The sequence below is a fragment of the Salminus brasiliensis genome, chromosome 1 (genome assembly GCF_030463535.1).
Source record: "Salminus brasiliensis chromosome 1, fSalBra1.hap2, whole genome shotgun sequence".
NCBI classification, from domain to species: Eukaryota; Metazoa; Chordata; class Actinopteri; order Characiformes; family Bryconidae; genus Salminus; species Salminus brasiliensis.
The window spans coordinates 12,931,533-12,955,863 of record NC_132878.1 but is presented as its reverse complement, the minus strand read 5'-3'; the positions used below and the strand labels follow the sequence as shown (position 1 = coordinate 12,955,863).

The 24,331-nt window shown below is 43.8% G+C and overlaps 2 protein-coding genes across 3 annotated transcripts in view; both read right to left on the bottom strand.

Moving 5' to 3' along the window:
• Positions 1-5,467, bottom strand: part of zbtb44 (zinc finger and BTB domain containing 44) — a 29,458-nt gene extending 23,991 nt beyond the window's left edge. The window contains exon 1 of one of the 2 annotated variants that reach the window (XM_072670111.1): positions 5,072-5,467. The gene's annotated coding sequence lies outside the window, so the exon portion shown is untranslated. The remainder of the gene's footprint in view (positions 1-5,071) is intronic. The other variant, XM_072670041.1, reaches the window with a different exon arrangement.
• Positions 5,468-11,300: 5,833 nt separating this feature from the next.
• Positions 11,301-23,567, bottom strand: adamts8a (ADAM metallopeptidase with thrombospondin type 1 motif, 8a). Its single transcript, XM_072669928.1, has 9 exons — positions 22,501-23,567; positions 19,480-19,719; positions 18,166-18,298; positions 17,409-17,576; positions 15,330-15,628; positions 13,934-14,120; positions 13,558-13,730; positions 12,457-12,632; positions 11,301-12,363 (listed from the first exon to the last, which is right to left on the bottom strand). The coding sequence occupies exons 1-9, from the start codon at positions 23,173-23,175 to the stop codon at positions 11,628-11,630; spliced, it is 2,787 nt and encodes a 928-aa protein (XP_072526029.1). The 5' UTR covers positions 23,176-23,567; the 3' UTR covers positions 11,301-11,627.
• Between the last annotated feature and the right edge of the window lie 764 nt (positions 23,568-24,331).

The following is a 24,331-nucleotide window of genomic DNA, read 5'->3' as shown; positions in this document are numbered from 1 at the left end:
AGTGCTTTTGCGACCAAAGACAGTCAGCAATAAAGTTCTGGTAGTGTCAGACATTTTGGTCCAAGAGAGAGAGTGAGTGTGAGATATACTGAGGGAGAAGGAGAGGAAAAGGGAAAGACACAGATAGATCAAATTTATGGTAAAAACTATATATTAGCTAACATCTGTTAGCCTGGCCCAACCTTCGGTTCATATGAAGAAACAGAGCTGCCTCGAAATGGCAGAGCTAACCATCACTCAGTAGACAGACAAATAAGCCTACTGACCTCAAGCTCACTTTAGAGAATTGGCATAAGCCTTGGAACGATAAACAATAGCAAATATCGCAATCATTTAAACCAGTGACGATGTTAAGTTGGGCTTTATTGCCTTTTTTTAACTGTTCACTTTGTACAAGCATAATATACTATGGTAAACTGAACATTTAGTCCCATGTAACATGGACAAGACAGCATCTAAGTATAGATCACACATCGTCAATATAACTTTACCAACGGCCAACTACAGCTACAGATTCACTTTTTAAAATGCGACTTGAACAACTCACGCACCTCATGTGGCCTTCTCCTGGGTAGACAGAGCTTGTACAGAAGGATGGTGTCACCGCACCAGTTTGGCATTATGTTGGATTTTAGCATTGGACCCCCCCCCCCCCCCCCCTTTTTTTTTTTTTTTTTTTTAAATCAGACATGTGCATTGCCACTATTATGAAAACCAACATTAACTCTGTACTTCTGTAGTACTGTATTAATAAAAAAGCATCATTGGGAATTAAGCGGTAAAGAATTGTGCATTTGAATTGTTCTGTACAGTCAAATAAGCATTTGGTGTTCAGGCAATCTCACAGTACTACAACACTACTATAGTACTATTAATGGTACCACTACTAGGGTTGGGTAACAGATTTAAATATATCATGACATCTAAAATGTCTATTATACACAATGTCGGGGCTCCGGGACACTCTTCTAAGTCTTAACTGGCCCCATCATCGAGATGTTGTCAGTCCAATCTCCAGGTGATGCCCCAAACATCCATGGCTGTCCCAGAGAGTGCAACTGGCCTCGCTCCTTCTTGGTAAGCAAAAGGACACTACTTCTCTTCATTACTCTGCATGATTAGCTAATGTAACAGAACCAGCAGTTAGTGTGTTGGGCTGTACAGTGACTTTGGATACATGGCAGATCGAAAAGAAGCAGTGGCTTCACATGACTTGGAAAAAGGACATGCTAGCGTCTACCCGCCACCACTGGTCGTACTATTGGGTAGTAATCCAAAAGGACTCAAATTAGGGTAAATTTAGGCTAAAACAATGTCACAATGTTTTCTGTTTCTAACATCTGATAATGTTATACTGAAAAAAAGATAAAAAAGCGCTAAAGTTTAAAGCTAAAAACAACGAGAACATGATTTTTATTGAACATCTGTGCGCCAATAAATCAAATTAACCAACACAATTTATGCTCATGTTTACTGATGAATGCAGGTGGTCCACGTACCATTCCACTTCAGTCAAACAACAACAGATATTACTTCAGGGTGTGTACAGGCCGTCACACACCTGACACACACTGCTGCACAATGAAGGGTTGAAAGCGAGAGCGCCAATAACTTTAACAACACTTTTCCCCTCATTGTTTTCCATTTGTTCTCCCAATTCGCTACGGCCAATTAACCCACCCTTTCGTAACTCCTCATAGCTCTAGCAATGCTCCCAAAACTAGGAGGCTAAGGACTTAACACGCCTCCTCAGATACATCCAAAGCCAGCCACTGCCTCTTTTCAAACTGCCGACACAGCATTGCTGGGCAGCAGACAGGCTCAGAGTATTGAATCTTGTACTGAATGAAGTTTGTTCAAATCAGCACCTTTTATATTCCTTCTAAATAACAGTTGTTTGCTGTAGGGGAACTTCATATAGTGAGGCATTAAACGAGTTAAGCCATCTAAAACCGATGTGGATCACTGAGGGTTGAGAAATTCCTGATCTGTCAGCAATCACCCGCTGTAACTTTCCAGTCTCTACGGAGCCAAGCACAGACAGCACCTGTACAGGTACGGGAATACCATGGATCTGTTGGATCCCTTCTTAAAGCTGGCTCCTAAATGCTGAATACATACAGGGATGCACCGATCTATCTTTTTCGGGTGTGATACGATACATTGACTTGACACCGATGCCCAATACCGACCCGAAACCATTGTTAAATTAATAAATAAATATATATATATATATATATATATATATATATATATATATATATATATATATATATATATATATATATAACCATGTGGGATATGATATGACTTAAGGCTTTGATCTTTTTGAATTAGGATTGACTTAAATATTACTTTAATACCTTTGTAACACAAACTATAACAAATGAACACAGATAATAATGAACCCAATTTCTATTATTTGTCACTAAAATATAAATATAATAACTGTGCTTGACCTTGGCACAGTGTTGTCTGGGCTCTAATTTTGTTAATATCCGATCCCAGTATCGTATCGGTGCATCCCTAATATAAAAGAAAACGCAAAAGTTCTCTCTTCAGATCTTTTTCTGTTAAATCCAGCAACTGCGCAAAGCTAGCCATTTCCACTAGGGATGCACAGATACCGATACCAGATTTTCAAGTATCTGCTGATACTTGATATCAACTTAAATACCATAAATCCTGATATTCATAGTGCTCCACATTTTATAAGTTGTCTTATCCCTTATCTTATTCCCAATAAGACATAATAAGCTTGAAAGAACAGAATTTGCACATTTGAAAAAGCTATGAAAAAATAAAAAATTGCCACAATGCAGAAACATGGGCAAGTATGGAAGTGCAATCTTGCTTAGCTTCACCAAACAGCTTTTTAATTAGTGTTTAAAATTCACATTTCAGAGCAGTTTAGAAACACCACATGGAAACAGAATGTGCTGTAAATGCTCGTAAAATGTAAAAGTTATTTAAATGTCTGTTTAATGGTAATAACTATTTATGACTGTCTTTTTACTGGTTGTTTAAACGTTTGGTTTCATAATAAAGTATGCAATAAATAAATAAAAGTAGCGCGTCGGTTAGCTTCATGGTATCGATGCTCTCCACTGCTGATACCGATACTGTGTGTAAGTGACAATACAGTATCGTGCAGCACTAATTTTCACTTACAGACTTGTTACAGACCCTGAACTCTTTTAGGTAAATTAGTAAAATAATCCACATTAGATAAATAACTAATTGATCACAACCAACTGCTCTGGACAGGACACACACTGGACGAGTTGCTCTGAATAACAGGAAATATTTGTAAATACACATGAAGTGCAGTCATGTCAAATTACAGATGATATGCACACTTTGTGCGTGGTCAGGAACAGAGGAACATTTCGCTTGTACTAACAAACATTTTACAAAATTTACCAAAAAAATGCTTTTCTCCCCTCGTTTCAGGAATGAGGACCAATGAACACATTAAAAGCCTCTTCAGTATTAACTGATTTTACACACATGATTACTGGATGTACTATTAAACACCTAGAACTACATGCAAATCTTTTCCACAAGATGCAAATCCCTCTGTAGATCCTTTGGTGGTTTTCAACTGTCTGTCCACAGTCTCAACTTTTCCAGGATCTCGCGAACATTTCCAGAACTTTTCTAATTTTCCAGAAATTTTCACGACTGTAAAAATAGTCTTTAAAAAATTCCAGGTTTTCAATTATTCCAGGATGTGAGGGAACCCTGTTGACCACCATCCTGAAAGGTGTAGTTCCTTCACAGAGTGCACTCAAACACACTTGACTCAGAGCAGGAGCAAGAGAAGGGTTCCCACTCTTTTTCGGAAGACTTTTTTTTTTCAGGACTTTCATACATGATGACATACAATAAGCACATTAAAAACCTCTCAGTATAAACTGAGTTTACATACATGCTTACAGTCCTTCCAAACCCTCTGCAGATCATTTGCTGTTTATTCAAAGTGAGGCTGAATGTTCCCAAAGCAACAGGAGCTTAACACACTTCAATAACGGAGGATGGACAAAGACAGCTTGCCTGACGTGATGCTGGAGTAATATGCACCGTAAATCTACTATACAGTCTTATGAATGCATCCAGCTACTTTAACTTGCACCCATTGCTGACACAGATGTGCAAATGCACACACACACACACACACACCCTCCTTACTGCCAATAGAATAGGACTCTCAGGAGCAGACAAACATGAACCTATTGGCACGAGAGGGCTCGAGGGGTGATGGTGCTACCTCTGAGAGATGTTTGGGATGAGCTGGGGAGGTGACCATCCAACATCCTGACCTCACTAATGCTCTTGTTGCTGAATGCAATCAAATTCTCACACCAAGATAAACCCTTGCTTTCAGGACGATGTCTCAATACTTTTGTCCAAATAATGTGCCTCCAATAGAGAGAGAGAGGGGCTCCTAAACTTCAGCTGTTCGTCCTCAAGTCCACAGACAGCGGACCACCGACATGCAGGCCTCTTCTCTGGTTAGGGGAAAGTTGAAGGGGCGTGGCTCTCCGCACGAGTTGCTTTTGTTTACGTGCTCTGAGGCGCGCGCGCACGTTTAATCCGTTTAAAAACCCTGCGCCTCTGTGCAAAACATCTGTACCAACATCTGCATCAGCAGCTGCAGCTGCAGCACACTGCTGCTGCACCACACATTACACACTGGCTGTAAGGTCCAGCACTTGGTCTCCCGGGCTGTTATTGTCACGATCTGCAGAAGAGGCGCAGACGAAATTAAGAGCGAAGTCAATCCTCAGCCCTTTCCTCACGAAAACAGTGAGTTAACACAACCCTGAGCTTATAACTCGCTGTAACATCACCAGAAAATCCCCTCAAAACTGCCAAAAAAGACTCAAACCACACATTCTTGGAGAAAATCGGGCATTTCTGCCAGGCTAAGTTAGCACTAGCGGGCTAGCTGAACCGTTAGCTTGCTATGTGACGCCGACCGTCACAAGCTGAGCTCCGACGGCTCTCGGACATCGACCGGTTCAGAAAAGGGTAGCTAGCTGGCTACACCGACGGCTGTGTTACTTACCGAGTCTATTCAGAAGCGGGTAAATCCGGAGGTCTTGTGGAAAGCGACGCGGGCCTGAAGCTAGCCAGCTGTCCGAGTTAGCGAGAGCTAGCTAGCTTTGGCAGCGCTAGCACAGCACGCCGTCGGAGGCATCAGAACAAGGAGTTTCCTCCTCTTACAGACACACCGTCACATTCCGACCCCGCCGTTCACCGCGTCTGCCCCTCGGCTGGACTGAGCGGCCCAAATCCCCCCTGGGTAAGGTGATTCAGAAAGGCTGACGGAATTACTAATCTCGCCGTATCATATGTTACTGTTTGGGGCCACTGCTCTGACCCAGCATGCCGTTCGGGTGTGAGGGGGCGCTTTCTCCCTGTCTGCGCCTGATTGTTGCCTGACTGACCCGAAAAGCCTCGACTCCCAGTGGAGGAGCATTCCACTGTTACAGTTATTTGGCATATTGGCACATCTTATGACCATGATACCCCATTCCCAAATCAGATTTTTACATTATAAAACATAAAGCATCTCAAAATTACACGAAAGGATCTCGTATTAATTAGAAATAATTTCAAAATACAGAGGAAGTGCACCAGTGACTTTGTATATCAAAATATTCAGACACTATTTCAAAATAATGAGACAGTATCTCAAAATATTGAGGAAATATCTCAAAATAATGAGGAATAATCTCAAAATAATGAGATACTATCTCAAAATAATAAGAAAATATCTCAAAATAATGAGTTAGTATCTCAAAATAATGACTACATCAAAATATTGAGACAATACATCAAAATATTTAAGAAGTATCTCAAAATAATGAGACAGTTCATCAGAATATTGAGACAATATTTCAAAATAATGAAACAAGGTCTCAAAATAATGAGAAAATATCTCAAAATAATGAGACCGTATCTCAAAATATCGAGACAGTATGTCAAAATATTGAGACAATATCTCCAAATAATGAGACAGTATCTCAGAATATTGAGAACAAATCTCAAAATAATGAGTTAGTATCTCAAAATAATGAGAAAATTATTTCTCAAAAGTATCTCCAAATATTGAGAAAATATCTCAAAATAACAAAGTAGTATCTCAAAATAATGAGTTAGTATCTCAAAATATTGAGAAAATATCTCAAAATAATGAGTTAGTATCTCAAAATAATGACAGTACATTAAAATATTGAGACAGTATCTCACAACAATGAGACAGTTCATCAGATTATTGAGACAATATTTCAAAATAATGAAACAAAGCCTCAAAATAATGAGAAAATATCTCAAAATAATGAGACCGTATCTCAAAATAAGGACTTTCCCGGTAGACGTTTTTGGTTATTATGTGAACATACCATTCTGGTTCTTAAAACATTAAATCTGAAAGTTTTTGGACGTTCCTAGAGTGGATTTTGGAATGTAAATTTTTTTTCTCACAGTGTAGGTACTGCCAATTGACCCACATCTCCGTAGCTCCCCCTGGCATTAGCAATGCTCCCAACACTAGGAGGCTAAGGAATGCAATGAAGACAGCCCCCCAGTCATTCTTTCCAACTGCCGCTGACGCAGCACTGCCGGGCAACTGACATGCTCTGAGAAAAGTGTCAGGTCCACAGCTTTACCGCACCAGCTAACAGACACCTTCTCCAGCCAACATCGCTGAAGAGTGATGAGGGGAGAGAGCCCAACCTGGTGTGTTTTCTTGGACTCTGGCTGCAGATGGCAAAGCAGTTTAGTTTTTCATTTTCATTTATACAATCATGGCCGAAAATTTTATTTTTTTGTATTTTTTGAGTATTTCTCCCAGTAAATTATTGCAATCACACATTTTGTTATACACATGTTTATGTCCTTTGTGTGTATTGGAACAACAAAAAGGAAAAACTTATATAATTTCACACAAAACTCCAAAAATGGACCTTTTCAAAATTGTGGGTAAAAAAGCAAGTGATGCTTTGATGTTTAAACTCACCTGTGGCAAGTAACAGGTGTGGGCAATGTCCAAATCATACCTGAAACCAGATAAAAAGGAGAGTTAAGTCTTAAAGAGAGTTAAGTCTCTGTGTGCCACACTAAGCATGGAGAACAGAGAGAGGAGCAGAGAACTTTCTGAGGACTTGAGATCCAAAACTGTGACAAGTCAATCTCCAGAGATCTTGTTGTTCCTTAGTCCATGGTGTGCAACATACGCCTGTGTGTATCTAACAGGGAATGTTGTGGAAGAAACGTTCTAATAACGCTGTGATGCCAACCACTACTACGTCACATGGTTTTAGAACGTTCCTGGAACATTATTTCTGTAATGTTACAGGTTCACCTTTCTTTCAAAAACATCGCTGAACGTTCCTACAATGTTTTCTGCTAGCTGGTAAAGTCCTAATAGGCAAGTCTGTTCTCTCTGCGGCCATCTTTGCAATGCCATTGTTATTTTCAGGCATTTGAGACAAGGCTCCCATCGTTACGAATGAGAAAAGACCAAACTATTTAACACTAAGGGTCAAATTACCATTTCTAATTCATATTTATATTTTAAATCCCTGATAAAATCTGACAAAATAGTTCATTAATGCACAACAAACTTGATTTCTCTGCTTGTTCAGTCAGTGTAACTAGCAAGATCTGATCGTGGCTCGTTGTGTTGAAAGGCGGGACTTTATCCATAAACCGACGCCATGTTGACCATTACGACAACTCCTACAAACTGCACTTTTGCTATTCTAACCAGGGCTTGTACGCCCCCGAGAGGTTGGAAATTCAGTTCTGCTGTGTGGGTGTGTGGATGTGTGAGGAATGTGGAGAGGTGGGTGGCTTATGCATGTTGACACCGCCATTCATGACAGTGTTGTTTGTTATCCCCTCAACCTGCATTTTTCTAGGATGAGAGACTACTAGATATCGAGAGCAGATACTGCAACTGCAGTGCTACACCGGCGCTGCACTGATGTCAGTGGGACGATATCAAGCAGCGCATTAGCAAACTCCACAGCAGCTCGCGAAGAAGACATAAGGGTCACAGAGTACTGTGTCTGCCCCCTGTTGTGCCTGCCCCAACTGAGACAAAGGTGGCTGGCTGGGGAAGATGGTGAAGGTAACAGCACAAAGAGAAGAGAGAGACAGCCACGAGTGTTTGCCCGGCATCCCAATTGGACAGTGGAGTGGAAAGGGCTACAAGTGCTTCTGCTGGAGCAACATAACAACTTTGTGGCATTGATCGCAGCCCTTCAGTCACGTTTGGGATGGGTGCTGGCAATGTTATAGGTCAAACGGCTATTCCTGGAGAGGCAGAGGCTGAAAGCAGAGAGGATACATGTGAACTGAGCAAGCATACCCACCATTCGAGAAGGCTGTGTAGGAAGAGGTAATGCTGGAGTACGTCCTGAACGCATTCCTGCCTGAACAGTTGTATGGCATGTTCTGCTCGCCTAACCAACCGAAGCGACAACTTGTGCAGTGGCCCTAGAGTTGCTGACAGTGGAGCGTTGGGTGTGCTGCCGGTGTAGAAATAGAGGACACTTGAGCTGGAGCAGGTAGCCTCTGGAAAAGCAGTTCTTAGCATCAGTGCCATAGCTGAGACGATTGACCTCTACCTCAGAGTTTGGATGAAGTGCAGTGTATGGGGAGTCAGTTCGATGCCCTCATAGACACTGGCTTATTAGTGTTGCTGCTACATGGTGGGCAGGGGCTCTTACATGTGGGTTCGTACATGTGTTGCTGTTGGGCTTCCCAAATGGGCCCCAATATTTACAGCCCACCCGGATCTCTCATAGGTCCCATCTAGGTCCCATGTGCAGTGTATCACCCAGATGGGTCCCATGTTTAACCCCTCCTGGTCCCATCACTGACCCTAGTAGCCATCAAACAGTGGCTACCCAAACAGGCCCCACATGGGCATGTTATCTGGGAAGTGGCCTCCACCCATGCTAGGAAGCAGTTCACAGTTGCGGTTGGGGGGCTAAGCCAAGTGCATGAATTCTGGCTCCTGTCCATACAAGAAGCATGTTTACTCGGTATCTCTAGAAGATCTGGACATGCAGGAGCGTTTAGTGAACTTCTGGGAATGGGGCACACTGTCAGGTTGTAGGAGGCTGCATGGGTTGCTGGGAAGGTTGACACTTAAGGGAGGGCTGTTTAGGTGGGGGCATGTTTATTCAGACCTTGATACCTCCAGCTGTAGCTATTAAATTTTGGTAGATTCTTTCTTTATGTCTCTCTATATCTTTATCTCTATGTCTATAAGAGACAAGCGATACGAGTTGTCTGTATGCTGATTTTTAGAATAGATGCTTGTTCGTGTTGTATAACGAACACACCCTCAGCTTTCTTGCACTCTCATTGGCTGTAGCTAGTCGCTGCATTAGCTTTCAGTCACAGCACTTTTTACACTACCGGATTTAGAGTCGACAACAGGTCCAGATATTAACTTGCTAGATATTTGTCTGGGGCTTGTAAGGCATCAGCGATCACTCTTTGAGCTCTCCGACCTGAGGCTTGTTGTCAACTCAAAAATTGGGGCTAATATTATGTAGTTATACCTGTCAATAGTGGTGGCTCAAAACGCAAATTACACATTAGCCCATGAGCAAGAAATGCCAGTTTTTCATAGTGATGCTTTAAGTTTTTTTGAAGTAAAAAAACAACATCATTCATTCGAGACACAGTTTTAATGAACTATTTAAATTCATAACAGTTATGGAGGACAGACAGCAGCAACAAGAAACAAAACACAATTAGGTGTCAAAGTAGAAAAAAAATAAATAGCTTAAAAAGGAAGCTATAACAATAGCATTGTACAGACCTTCACTGAAGGGATAGAATGCTTTAGTTTCAGATCTCCATAATTTCACAACTTTTCTGTTTTCATTCAAAAGGAATGCAAATCTTTAGACTAATGTCATGTCTTTAAATTGGGGTCTCCAGATGTTCTAGAGGGTTTTTTGAGCTCAGGGGGGTAGGCAAAAACTTTACAAAATGTTCCAATTTCTTGTCTCTCGTTGACTTTGCTGTACATCTAATATACTCTATCTTCATCTCACACATCAAGTGGAAATGACTCTTATCTGATACTGAAAGACGTTTCAGTGCTCTTCTGCTGGGCAAGGATGTCACCCTGTCTGCTCTACTCTGCTGTGTTAGACTAGAGTTAGGAGAGAGTCTAAATAGAATTAGGTAAATATCCTCAGATATCACGGAGCAGAGGTTTCTTTCCGAACAATTCCAGGGCATTACAATATGAAGACGTTTGTAGGCGTGATGTCTAGAATGATCACTAAAGCTTAAAAGAAAGAAGTGTCCTAGATCTCTGTGTTATTTCCAGGAAAAGCTTTTTCTGGGGGTACAAATGATGCAATAGTCCACTGGATATGTACTTATATCCAAGCAGTTAAATAGACACTACTAAGCTTACATTTAGCAATAGATAATTTATTTCTTTCAATCCCTGGCATCGTTTGACTGTGATCCCTTTTATGTAACGTCTACCAGTGGATGTTGATGGAAAAGGCATAGTTAAGACCTGCTTTAGATGGTAATCACATCCTGATACTGTTGTTCATAAACACTGCGGTAGCTTGCCTGTGGTGAAAAGCAGCGTTTACCATCCAAAGGGAGCATATTTGCTGCCACTCTTCATAACAAACTAAAATGTGTCACAATAATCATAAGCAGACACATTTCCGAAGCCGATACTAAAAAAGTTAAATGCCCTCTACTGTATCCAATGACTCTCACGCTGGCCTACGTGATATCTGTTTTTAATATCACTCACGCCTGTGAGGCTGCACTTACAAAATGTTCCAGTGTTGAAATATGTAAAATATGTAAAATCTGAAAGCTTTCCAAGTGTAATATTAACCAGCATTAAATTATGACAATTGTTAACAGTTAACAAACGTATTGCTATAGAAACAAAAGGGCAAATAAATTAAATGTGTCAAATAAATCAGGTTATAAGAGTAGGTATGAAGAATATCTGCTAGACAGGCGTTTGGAAGCGGATATTTATAAAGAGACAGACCAACTTATGAAGTTGTGTCAATGTCTCAGGTAGCTCATACAATTTTTTGTCAGTTACATTGTCAGTCTGATGTGGTGTTGTGATATGATGCACTGTAATATGGAGGTATTTCACCAGTTGTATTTAAACAGAGCTTCAGCAGGTTTGTGCAAAGGTAATATTCCTTTGTGGTAAAGACTCCTCTTAGATAGGTAAAAAATAAAAAGCATTACAATATTTTTATAGATTGAGGTAGATCTCAATGGGGCAAGAAAAAAAAAAAACGTCAATAGTGGTTAGATGATTTAAAAGCTAAATTTGAGAATATGAACAACGAGAACTGATCGGTCACATAAGTAACACCCCATACTAAATGCCCTGGTTATGCTTGACAAGTGATTTCTGCACCCATGTTGTAGGTTAGAGTTTCTTTGCTTACCTTTGAAGCATGGTCAGTTTGCCATTCAAAAGGGAAGGGTGCTGTTGGGTGCTAATAGCTCTCTCATCCTCTACCTATCCTATGGATCATGCTTCTGCTACCACCTCCCCCTGTTTTCTAACATAAGGCACACTCTTAGTTTTAGCAGTCCTGGTAAAAACACTCCCCCGAAACAGCCTCTGGCCTCTTATCTGGGTTGCACTTTTCTGGTTCCACAGTCTTGCCGGTGTAGTCCATGCAGAGCACGCTTCGTCTGCGCTCTCCGTGACCACATGTCCGCGAGCACACTGACCATGGCCCCATCTGCCACACGGGGCAGGGCAGGTCCCCGCATGGCTGGATGTCGACTGGCCGCAGGTCTGCGTCGCAAAAGTAGGATGGGGATCCTGCCCTGTCCTGACACTCAACGCTTCTCCTGGACCAGCCAGCACCACAACTCTTGGAACACTCTGACCACTCACCCAGGACCCAGTTGGCTCCCCCGAGTGGAATAATGACGTGCGGGGAAAGGCTGCTCTCTGTGTCAGGTTTGCTGAAGGGCACATCCCTGGCCAAGAAGAAGGTGTATTTGATCCTGGGTGGAGAGGCATCGCCAGCTGTGGAAAGTAGCTGGATGGTAATGGTCTGCTTGAGCTCCTGAAAGCTGAGGAGCCGCTCAAGGGTGGTGGAAGAGCCACTGTACCGAAGGACGGCACCACGCACCGGAATGTCCTGTTCAGCTGTAGACACTGAGAAGTTCCCATTCAAGATGTAGGTTCCGTCTTCAGCCTTCACTGCTAAGTAATTGCCATCGTGTTTGATTCCACGGTGGCTGCGCTGTTTGACATCGATGTTGGTGGCCCCAGCAGGGATAGTAACAACGTCATTGTAGCCAAAGCTGTAGAAATATAATAACAGCTTTGAGTACCTACTCAATAAACAAAAGTGAAAGAACTTTAAATCTGTTACTAGTTTGTCTTTTCTCACTTACGTAGCTTTGTTCAGAGAGCCACTGATTTTTCTACAGCTTGTCCCATCTCCTCCACATACACCACACTTGTCCAGCCTCAGGTTGGAGCCAATAACTTGGTCACAGCCAGCCTTGATGCACTGGCCCTGGACACAGATAGATGTGGTATCTGGACCACAGGTTGTACCATCCACCACCTGGTCAAAACAAAAAAGGCCAAAGATGACACACAAGAACATTAAATGATGTGATGTGAGGTCAGAAAGTTCTGAATCGTTCACTTAAAAAGTGAAGCAGCTGTGCAGTTTAACCACATAAAAGAGAAATGGGGGCAAAACCATTAGGCCAGTGACGCAAAACCAGCTACGATCAGACAGAGTGAGAAATATCAATTTCAGGAAAGTGCACTGAGGAGCTTAAGGCAAAAGTCAGACTGTGGGGTTAAGGAAGCTCGAATTTCACCTTTTACTACAGAGAAACTATTTCATGCTCAAGAGTTTAGTGGCAGGGCAATGATATCATCAGGACTGTGGAAAGAGAGTGATGTCATAAAGCATTCAGCTGTTGAGCTTAAGCCTATGGCGAATGTAGAGAGAAAAAAGTGGACAATGTAATTCACATACTCTATATGTGTATAACAGTACTGAGACACCTGCTTATTCATTGTTTCTTCCCAAATCAAGGGTATTAATAAAGAGTTCTCCCTGCTTTTGTTTGGGAGTAACTGTCTCTACACTAAAAGGAAGGCATTCTACTAGATTTTGGAACACTGCTGTAAAGATGTACTTGCATTTAGCAACAAGAGCATTGGAGAGTCCAGTATGTTGGATAATCAGCAATCCACCTCATTCTCAACTCAAGTCATCACATTTCAACTGCTCCACAGCTCAATGCTAGGGGCCTTTATACCCCTCTAGCCCATGCCTGAAATTTGGCATGGTGCCAATAGGCTCATGTTTATCTGCTCCAGAGAGTCCTATTCTATTGGCAATACTTCTTGACAGGGACTAGACAAGCTGTGTGTGCGTGTGCACCAATGGGAGCAACTTAAAGTAGCTAAAAGAGGTGTATCATCGTGTATCATCAATAGGTCAGTGGGAAAGACATGCAATGGATGAGCACCTTGGCTTCAAACACTTTAAATTCGTTGCTGTGCTTGGCTCTGCAGAACAGTTTGCACCGGTCCCTGGGCGAAACTCCAGCATACTTCGGGATCCACTGCTTTATGTTCCCGTCCATGTCCAAATAACGGTCACTGTTGTATTTTTCACACTGTTCCTCTCTGAAGCTCTTACCTGCAGAATTTAAAAGGGTCACTACTGAATCACGGCAGATCAACAATCAGCGTCTAACAAAGGTGATGGGAAACTCGCTAAGTGCACTTCTGTGCCTATAACTGGGAAAACAATGTGAACTTTGACCTAAAACAACACCTCTGCACTCTGGCCTCCCCAATAATGTGACCTGTGCCTCCCAAAGTATAAATATAAACTGTTACCATGGTCTCCTGGGCAAGTCTGGATGTTGCAGGACTGGTATTTGACCCTCTGGCCGACGCAGTAGGATCCTCCGTTTTGTGGCACTGGGTCTGTGCACTCACGGCGGGAGAACTCAACCCCACCGCCGCAGGTCCGAGAGCATGGGCCCCAGGGGCCCCAAGCGCCCCATCCGCCGTTCACAGGAACCTAGAACACAAGCAAGGATTGACAGGTTCATACCTTATTGTTGTGAAAAGAGCTATTAAGTAGGAGGCTTTCAAAAAGACTGGATAGAGTAAAAGAGGCATGTTCTCTGATGCACACAATGAGTGAGTAACCTGTGTCAAGTACCATGCAACCTGACGTTCTTTGTGCCAAACTGAGTCTTCTCTTAAATGACCGAATTACAGTATCAACTACCTAAAACTATACGCCTCTATGCGCACTGTTTTTTCTGTGTTTCCAGAGGTGATATCAGCTGTTCAGTGCCAGCGGTTCAGAGTTTCTGGCTGGCACATCAGGACCTCTGCTTTAACCAGTCGTGTAAAGGCCACACAGACATCGGCTGCTCTCTATGCATGGAGCTCGTGGCATGTGCAGAAATACCACATTTCATTTATTCCTTCTTTTTATGAGTTGGCTGTGAGATTCCTGCTCACAGCCAGGCTGTCTGGCATCACGGGTTTACGTTTCTAGCAGGCCGGCCCCAAATATAATCTTGCCTATTTAGGAGGCTTTACTGAATACAATGTGACTACTTCTTAAATGGAAGGTCCAAAAATAATTCAACTTTTTAAAGACTCTTTGCAAATGAACACTCTCTCTCTCTCTCTCTCTCCCTCTCTCACTGTTGCTCCTTCTCTAACCTCTCCCTCCCTCTCGCCTGCTGCAGGAGAAGCAGCCAGTCTGGCATTTAAGAGAGGGATTTGAAGCAGATTGATTATTTTAAGCACCTCAGAGAGGGGGCCCAGTCAGGGTCCAAGAGGAGGAGCTGGTTGGATTTCTAAAGGTGAAAAAAATTGGACTGTCTGACAGTCAGGCGGACTCGTCCAGAGCCTTAAAGAATGTGCTCAGAAGAGTGTGTCCAACCGAACAAACAGTGATAATTAACGGACAAAGAACGTGAAAGGTTGAATGCAACTGAGAGAGAGATACACTTAAAAAATGTTGCTGGCATGAGCTGCTCTTTTGGAATGGACCTCCACGAGCGGTAAACATAAAGGAGCCATAAGCACAATGCAGCAGAAATGCCGTTTTCCAAAGACAGCATTGGCCATTAATCTGTAGAGACGCATTTACTGGCACTTTTTGTTCTTGCCCAGCATGTTTACATCCTGATGGGTGAAACATTCCAATAAATCAAACTGAGGTGACGCTCAAACACACATAGCAGTCACATCAGTCTTGTGCACATACCTCCTCTTGTCCTGCCTCCTCCAGTGTAGTCAACATGCACATGCCTCCACGGCAAGTCTTGTCTTCCCCGCAGGGTGTGCCGTCAGCCCAGGGAAGGCTTCCATTTCTGGTAGTGCATTGCAGCTTGCCTTCCTCACGGCACCACAGCTGGACACAGGCCTGGTCCTCTGGGGCGTTGGGGCAGCGAGTGAACTCCTCGCCGAACGCCTGCTGGCACTGCCGGTCCAGACTGTACGTATGACCCGGAGACTCGCCCTGTAATGGGATGGCCTTGTCAGGGGCGTCCAGCAAACAGTCACCTTAATGTGGAAGACATAACGTGAACATGTTGGGAGACTGAAAACATGATGTTTCAGTTATTCACACCTTAAAGTGCTCTCATATCTACATGACTTACACAGAATTGCAGAACGGGATAGAAAGAGCAGCAGTAAGGACGATGTTTAATGTTTAACTAAGCATACTGTACTAGGTGTCATGAGAGACACCTTTAATTACAGTCAGCAGGAGTGAATTGCTGTCTTCCGTCTCGTCTTGACAGATGGCGATGCTGCTGACGTTCGAGTTTGCTGAAGCAGCCTCTTATTTTGAGTAAACAGGTGTGCACATTTGTAGCTGGAGGGAACTATTTTCATTGCAGAGAGATTTCTCTGGCCAAAAACACCACCCCCCTTCACCCTTATGTGCGTAAGTCAGAATAGTCTCCCATCTGGAGATTTCCATTATGCAACCTATTATACTGCAGCTCCAGTCAAATTCACTTCGGCTCAAAGACTTCAAGAATCCATAACACACAAAATGACTATGTCTACCTCTGTCTCTTTTTTCCTTCAGTATCGTTTCAAATGTACACAAATGTCAGCTTCTCCTTTACAAACATTTTTGACTTTTAAATCTGCCTGGGTTTAAAATGTGGGAAATGTGGTTTGAGGACAGCTTCAGTCGTTCGCTATTTGGAGCCCTTTCAACAATGTGAGGCAATCCTTTTACAGTTTGCATACTTAAAACTGTTTTATGACTTTGCAACAGCGGAAAATAACTGAGCCTCGCAGCCATATCAGTGCTCATGTCTACCTGTGGCAACAGACAGCATGTGCTTGGCAAGGCTGAGCATATGAGTGAGGGAAAACAGTTGTTAAAGCTGGAATGTGTTAGTCACTGAGGATGACTCAGAGGAAGAGCAGGAGCGGGAGAGCGTAGACTGAAATATTGACCAAGATAAATCAACGCCTGGTGAAAATATGTCTGCTATTTTTCAACGGTGATATTTTTGCAATGTCAATGCTCTCTCTTTTTTTCAGGCTTTTTGGAAATGCTCTAGCGAGGCCTAAGGTGCCTCTCCGAAAGACAGTAGCGTGAGCAATCGTAGGAAACACTGGACAGATTCCTGTAGCAACCTCAGACACGCCTTGTGTGTTCTGTTCACCTGAGTATATTACGCCCAAGCTAAGGCAGCATACCACCCAAGAGAGAGAGAACAAGAGACAGAAAGAGAGAGAGAGAAAGAGAGAGCGAGAGAGAGAGGTCTAAAGAGAGTGCATGCTTTACATAGGCTGTCAGTTTTGACATTCTCAGCAAAATTATACAGTGCGGTTTTGCAGGTCTGTTATTAGTGGTTAGGGAGCGAGTAGAGGCAGAAGTGTATTGTAAAAAAAAGTATGATAGAGCGAAAGAAAATAAACTTATGAAACTGAGGCGGCCATATTACGGGCAGATTTTTCACCGCACTCTAAGTTCAAAATTACATAGTCCTTCTCCTGTGGCACATTTCCATTAACTATATAACGACAGCTTGATGATTTAGGACAACTGTCTCAAAAATGTTATTGAATAATATTACTTTTTGGTTTGGTTCTTGGGGGAATAGAATCTGCTTTTGCGCCAAAACCAAATGAAAACTCAAGACCTTGTGTTAACAGAGGAAAATCCAGCTGTCAACAAAAGATGTCCAGTCTTTAAAAAAGTTAATTTGCTTATTTTTCCCAGTGTGCTTATATACCGGCTGTTGAACTCTCTAGACAGTTCTTACAAACAAGCTTCAGAGCAATACTGTGATGTACAGAGGTAATTAGGTCATACCGTGCCCATTGTCGAAGAATTCAGTAACATAAAGGGCGCTGCATGGAGACCAGGGAAGGGTTTTGTTGAGATGGACAAAGAAGGGAGCCATCATGTGGTGTCCATCGATATGCCCAAAGAATTTCTCACAGTTCCTAGAATCATCGTGCGGCATGCTGAGAACGTGGCCTTGGAGGAGAGAAAGAGGGAGTCAGTGTCAGGGTGACAATGGCACCATGTGTTGCACCAAGTTATTTGACAGTTGTGCAGAAGTGTCTTCTCTGTAAACTGTGCAAAATGAAAAACACATGTTATTTCATCAAGTAAGTTGAGGGTGCCCAAACCTTTGAATATATGTGTGTGTATATATACATATACACACACCTAAAATATTACCAATTATACTTTAATGGACATATATTATATTTCCATGCTATTTATGTTGACAGACTCTCAACTGGCACAAATTGCAAGGAACTTAATTCTAAATGCTTTGCAATTAAGATGATCTAATGGAATAAAAATATGCCCTTAAGTCATTACAGTTCGGCCATTCCGTAATGCTACAAATATGACTATGGAAACTGTTCAAGTGAAGCTGAGAAGGTTCAACACACATTAATGAATGGCTTGGTCTAAATATGGGGCATCCACTCTGGTCCAGACACTCAGTGGGGGTGAGATGTCAGCCAGAGACATGAAGTGGAGTCTGGTGGCATTCAAGCGCGTGTGTTTGTGTGAGTGTCAGAGAGAGAGAGAGCGTATATGTGACCCCTACCGAGCTCATGTGACACAGTGAAGGCTGCTTGGAGGCCGTTGTCCTCAATGACTGAACAGCTTCTTTTGGGGTCACACATGGTGCCCACATCAGCTACACCAAGGGTATCACAATGCTGATGGCCACAAATATCCTGGAGGTGCATAAGCAAGAGAAAGAGAGAGAGAGAGAGAATTGGGGAGGAAGGTGGGCAGATTGGGTGAGGAACCAGAAGAGGAGAGGAACGAGGGAAGGAAAGGGTTAGACAGAAGAGGAGAGGGGGGACACATTTCAGACACTGATATCCAGACATCGCTCCATTAGTTCCAGACAGACCTTTTTTTTCCCTCAAGTAGGCTCTTGCCAGCAAAACATATTTGTCAGTGTTTCCATCGTAAAATGAAGCAAATACATGGCAGACTGTGTGCTAGAATGAAAAAGGGAGGGAATTTAACTGTGTGACGGCCGGACCACATGGTACGCTTCCAGAGCCTTTCAGATGGCTTGCGAGAGCATGTGTCGACCCTGACTTGAGTGACCCTCAATGAGAAGGATGCGTCTCATGAAGGCTCTCAGAGACAAGCAGAGACGCCCTGACCTCTGCTAAACAAAACCACCTGCGTCTCCATCCAGCCCCAAAGCAGCTGAGACCACCAAGAGTTCTGGTGTGTTACCCGCCCCAGGACGTCTTGCCAAAACTCAGCTGGGGATGCGAGTTTGGCTTGTGTACTGCCCTAACCTTATGTACTTGGCAGTAGTGTGGAGTTTGCACTCGCTGTCTGCATGACTGGACAAGGGGTTCCCTGATGAGTCGTGTGGTCACGATTTCCCATTTTGAAACATCTCAGGCGTCACGCAAACAGCCAGGTCTATTTAATCAAATGACTGAAGTGATTGTATCTGTCCACTCCGTCTTATAAATGTGTTGTTGTGTCCTTGTACAGAGAATTGTTGCGGAGACTTGCCTGCAGCGCTCTTCCCAACAGTTTAATTAATCAAATGACCCAGATACTTTTAATCTTAATAGTGAATATGGGATTAGGTGTTCCACTCCTCACATTACCAGGACCTTTCACAAGTCCAAAACTAAGCCTGAGCCAAGACTAGCAGACGAAACTTGAGCGCCACTGAAATGATAGCATCATTATTACCTACAGAATAAGTCAACGATTAAGGAATTAGCCCGAACATAATGTTACACATCCCCCTAATAAATGCAACATGGGGCACCTTCTACTTCCTAGAGAATGTCCTGGCCATCCAAGCTGTTAATCAAGCACTTGGGGCTGTTCTGTTCTGAGATCGTGAGTGTGGTTCCTGTGGTTGCTGGCTCACCTCTCTGGTAAACAAGATGGCGGTATCGTAATGCTCAGGATGGCGCTGGCTTGAGGGGTTGAAGAGTTGCTGCCAGGCGCAGAAGTTGCGCAGGGCCATGCCTCCATTGCTGGACAACTCGGGGCCCAACTCCTCGTCCTCAACTACCAGCATCTTGACCACCACAAGGCTCACTGCATTCTTCAGGCTGGGATGGGCATACAGTTGAGCTGCCATTCCCATCAGGGTCAGGAGGTAGTGCTGCAGAAAGAATGAGAGAGAGAGAGAGAGAGAGAGAGAGAGAGAGAGAAGAAGGAGGCATGGAGAGAGATTAGCTATAATTCTGTTATTTAGAAGCTGCGAGTCCAACCGCAAACCAAAACTGCAAGTCCTACGCACAGCTGGGAATGTGACTGGCTTTGGACTGGACAGCGTGTTTAGCTCAAAACGACATTCAGGACAACATCCAAGCTTAAGGCTAAAGGATGCCTCTAAATCTCACCCAGTGGAGAGTTTCTTTCGCCCTAAAAGCTGAAACAATGACGCACAAGGGACTCTTTATCAATCTTTAAATTACAGAAACATGGAAATGCAGCTCTGTTTGCACATGTTCACAACTCATCCTGGATGTATTGCTGTACGCTGCTTTTATATTTGAAACTTATGTAATCCCTCTTGGTTGAATTCCCACCTGCAGATTTTTGCATATGCAGATACGACACAAAAATTGTGCTTCCGCGAATAAGGTGACTTCCCTCTTCATCAAACCTGAGGTCTACCCCCCTACAAAACACGATGGCGGAGAGAGTTGTGGGACGACCCAAATCTATAAGCCTCTGGGACTCAAATATTTAAACATTTGTGTTTTTCTTTCCGTCAATAAAATGGGTGGAAGGAGCTCAAAAACAAACTCCTCTTGGCCTCCTCTCTCTTCCAGATGGTGCTAAGTCAAACTCAAGCCCCTCATGCCAGCAGTTTTATTTCATCCATCTTTCTCTCACTCTCCTTCTCCCTGTCTTTCGCCCATTCCCTCGATGCACCATCACATGCTCTGAGACGGAGAACGTGTACATTTTAACAGTGTCACATTTCAGATACATCAATATATTATAGCAGAGTTGGCTTTCCAGCCTTGCAGTGGCTTCAGACCACACGTTTAGCGAGAAAGCCAGCCATAGACCACTTCTTAAAAGCTGGTGGTCTGTGTGGTTCGTACTGTATTCCATATTTCATGTGTTTCAACAGCTTCAGACGACCTGAGGCCAGCTGATGATATTCGCTGTTAGTCTGAGGCTAATATGAGAGCTGGAGACAGTAAAAGGGGTAACCCCATTCCCATTTTTCTGACCTCTATTATTCCTTCACAGTCTGAAGTGTTTGAAAGAACTGCTGCGATCTGGCAGGAGGAAAAACAGCTACTATAATGGAAATATCATATGACACGTACAGTTTCCTGAATCATCCTTCTCTCCTGAAATTCCAGTCAGTGTTTTAAAAGCACATGTGTTCCCTATTCGATTAAAAAAAAAGAAAAAAAGAAAGAAGACGGAGGTGGGGGGGGGGGGGGGGGAGAAGGTTTCAAACAGGTCTGGCAGCTGTCACCTTCAGTAAATTATACACCATTGAAAAGTATCAACAGGATAATCTTAAAGAGCTCCCTACATCCTCTGTTTACGGAGGGACATGCCACGATCAACAAAACATGGAGAGCTGTAAATATTTGTGGCCACTCAAGATCCCAAAGTAGCCAACATGGCTTGACTGTGTGGTTTCATTCATTTGGAGGAAGGCAGTAAAGCCAGTTTGTGCACTTAGTAAGCGGACATTTATGATATACACTCATAGAAAAGACACGGAGCATCCACCCCTACAAATCAGCCCTGTTTGCTTAGTGAGGCATTTCAGCACCAAAAGGAAATCCATCAACTGACTTGGGAGATCAAGTGCAGGAAGGTACAGGAAGCAGGTTAGATGTTTACATCCACGGCCACTTATTTTCCTTCGAAAGAGGTAAAGTGTCTGCCATATGTGTTATTCTTTGCCAAACCAGAGACTTGACCGAGGAATGCTGGTGGACCGCTATTTGGGATTATGGGGTTGCGCACCAGTCCACGTTCACCTCACGCCGCCCACGCTCACGTGAATTCGTGGAAACCCTGCTAAGGCCGGATCTTATTCAGGAAAGCGGAAAAACACTACTGTGCATGACGGTGAGTGAGTGACACATTTATGAGATAAGGGAGTGACAACAGAATTAGGACCAAACACGACCCACATGTTTGGTAGCCGACTGTATACACAGACGAACCCACACAACTGAGAACTGTTGGTCTTGGTCTGCTTTGTCTTAAACAGTGGCTCTCAGACTTGGGCCAGCCAGTCAGACCTTCCTGAGCTGAAGTGGATACGCTAGAGGAGGAATGGAGACACAGTACAATCTAATTTACAGTTTCCACCTCATCCCAAATGTGCTTGATTGTCCAAGACAGGGTTTAGTGTCTGAACTTCGCAGATTCACTTGTTTAGTTTTGGTCTGGAGCTTCAAAGCGACTGTAATAGATAGAGTCACAACCTCCTATCTTTATTTTTGACATTTTTAACATGCTTTAGCTTTGAATGTTCTATTTAATGAGAAATTGAGTATTGGGACACCTGTTCATTCCTTGTTTCTTCTGAAATTAAGGATATTAAAGAGTTTATCCTGCTCTGGTTGGAGTAACTGTCTCTACTGCCCTGAATTGCTGTGCGGATTTGATTGCATTAAGCAACAAAAGCGCTTGTAAGGTCAGGATGTTAGATGATCACCACCCCACCCTAATCCCCAACTCCCCTACTCATCCCAAAAGTACTGGACGGAGCACCATCCATCATTCCAGAGAACACAGTTCCCCTGCTCCACAGCTCAATGCTGGGGGGCTTTATACCCCACCTAGCCCACACCTGACATTAGGCATGGTGCCAACAGGTTCATGTCAATCTGCTACAGAGAGTCCTAATCTATTGGCAGTACTTCTCTACAGGGACAGTGTTGGTCACATTTACCTTAATCTCGTCTCCATAGAAACGAGTCATCGAGTAGTCCGCCACCACGAGCGTCTCGATGTACCTCGCGGATGACACGAATCGTTTTTCCCGCCGTTTCCTGTCATCCCTCACCTCCTCGTCGCCTCGTGCTCGGTCAAACTCGCTCTTGTTTGCAGCGACCACCCGTCTTCTGACGACATGGAGCTCGGAGGAAGACCCCCCGCTCCCGTTCTCGGCGGGCTGGATGAAGTACTCGTCCCCTCGTGTGACGAAAGTTCCCCGGATGCCGCGGCAGAGGCTGACGGCGACCACCGAGTCCACGTCGCCGTTCACCGAGCCCGAGTAGAAACAGCCCCTCAGCTCCTCTCCGCGCTCCCGGTTCTCGGACACGTCCTCGTGAACGCGCTCGGGCTCCTCAGCGCCGTTTAAGGCGGCCGGGAGTTGCTTAGCGTTGATACGCTGAATGCGTAACGTCGGGGCTACGAAACTGCTGTCCGGCTTCAGGTCGAGCGTGAATACCTGCCCGTACGCGGAGACCTTAAACACCTGCCTCTCCGCAGCCTCCTCCATCCGCAACCCGCCGCGTCTGGGAGTGAGCCTCACCGGTACGGTCTCTTCGGACTGTACGGACTCACACCTGACGGCTTCGACCGCCAAGAGGGTGGCCAGGACCAAATGTATGTGGCAAGCCATATTAGGCTAGATGTAAATAAAGCGAAAAGGAAGAGAGACACACAACACTACTTTTCTGGAGGCGTGTGTGAACTGAGATGTCCAACTCGACCTTAAACAAGTGGTTTCTGTGTGTTTGTCTATGTTTGTAGGCCTCCTGAAACGGGCAGAGCTCAGCGGGCAGTTTCCCCCTTACAAAAAATAACGCGGTTGCTAAGGCGACCCGAACTCAGAGCGCGAGAGAGCTTGTCATGGAGAGGTAACGACGCGAGAGCGAGGAACAGCGAGGACCCGTGGGCTGCTAGCTGCTCTCCCGGCGGTTAGAGCGCGAGCGTGTCCGGCACCACTATTTATACGCTCGTGATTCCGCTCGAACGTGCGGCGCGCGGTTTTTTATTTTGGATGATGTTCACTCCCCCTCCTCGTGCCGCGGAACGCCAACGATTCCGCGACTTTCCCGCCACGCCCCCCTCGCCCCCCTCCCTCCCTCCCTCCCTTTACGAGTAGCACAGGTCTGACTCAACAGCCTGCCTCAGGCCACGCCCCTCCAGCGCTAGGATTGGTTGGTAGTGTCCCAAGTTCTGCGCTGGTGGGCGGAGTTTGCCTGAATACAGGTAGGAAAAGAAACGCACAGCAGCGCTGGAGCTCAGTGAGGTCTAGCTTACTGTGTGTGGTTTACAGGCTTGCTGGAAATAGAGTTAGAGGTAAAAGGGGTTTACAAGTGTAGTCTTTCTCAAGTTGTTGTTTTTTTTTGTCAGGTTTCTAAAACTTAATCAGTTTTGAGCTCCATGTTTATTTTTCCTCATTTTTGGGGTGAAAATTATTATTATTATTATTTTAATTATTATTATAGATTTTGCTTATGCCTGATCCCCTCCCTGTCTATACAGCGTGTATATATTTACACGCAAACACACACACACACACACACACGCATATATAATAATATATAATATAGTATATATAAATATATAAACACCTGCTCAAAACTGTACACCTGTACACTATATATATATATATATATATATATATATATATATATATATATATATATATATATCAGAATTAGTTTGCATATATCTATCTATCTATCTATCTATCTATATATATTTATATAGTGTACAGGTGTACAGTTTTGTGCAGGTGTAAAGTTTTGGTCTCTGCACTACATGTAATG

Coding starts and splice junctions, on each gene's coding strand:
- adamts8a (XM_072669928.1), bottom strand. CDS start 23,175: ATGGCTTGCCACATACATTTGGTCCTGGCCACCCTCTTGGCGGTCGAA. Junction 18,299..19,479: donor CCATCTTGTTTACCAGAGAG/GTGAGCCAGCAA, acceptor ATGCACCTCCAG/GATATTTGTGGCCATCAGCA. Junction 12,364..12,456: donor GGCTCTCTGAACAAAGCTAC/GTAAGTGAGAAA, acceptor ATATTTCTACAG/CTTTGGCTACAATGACGTTG.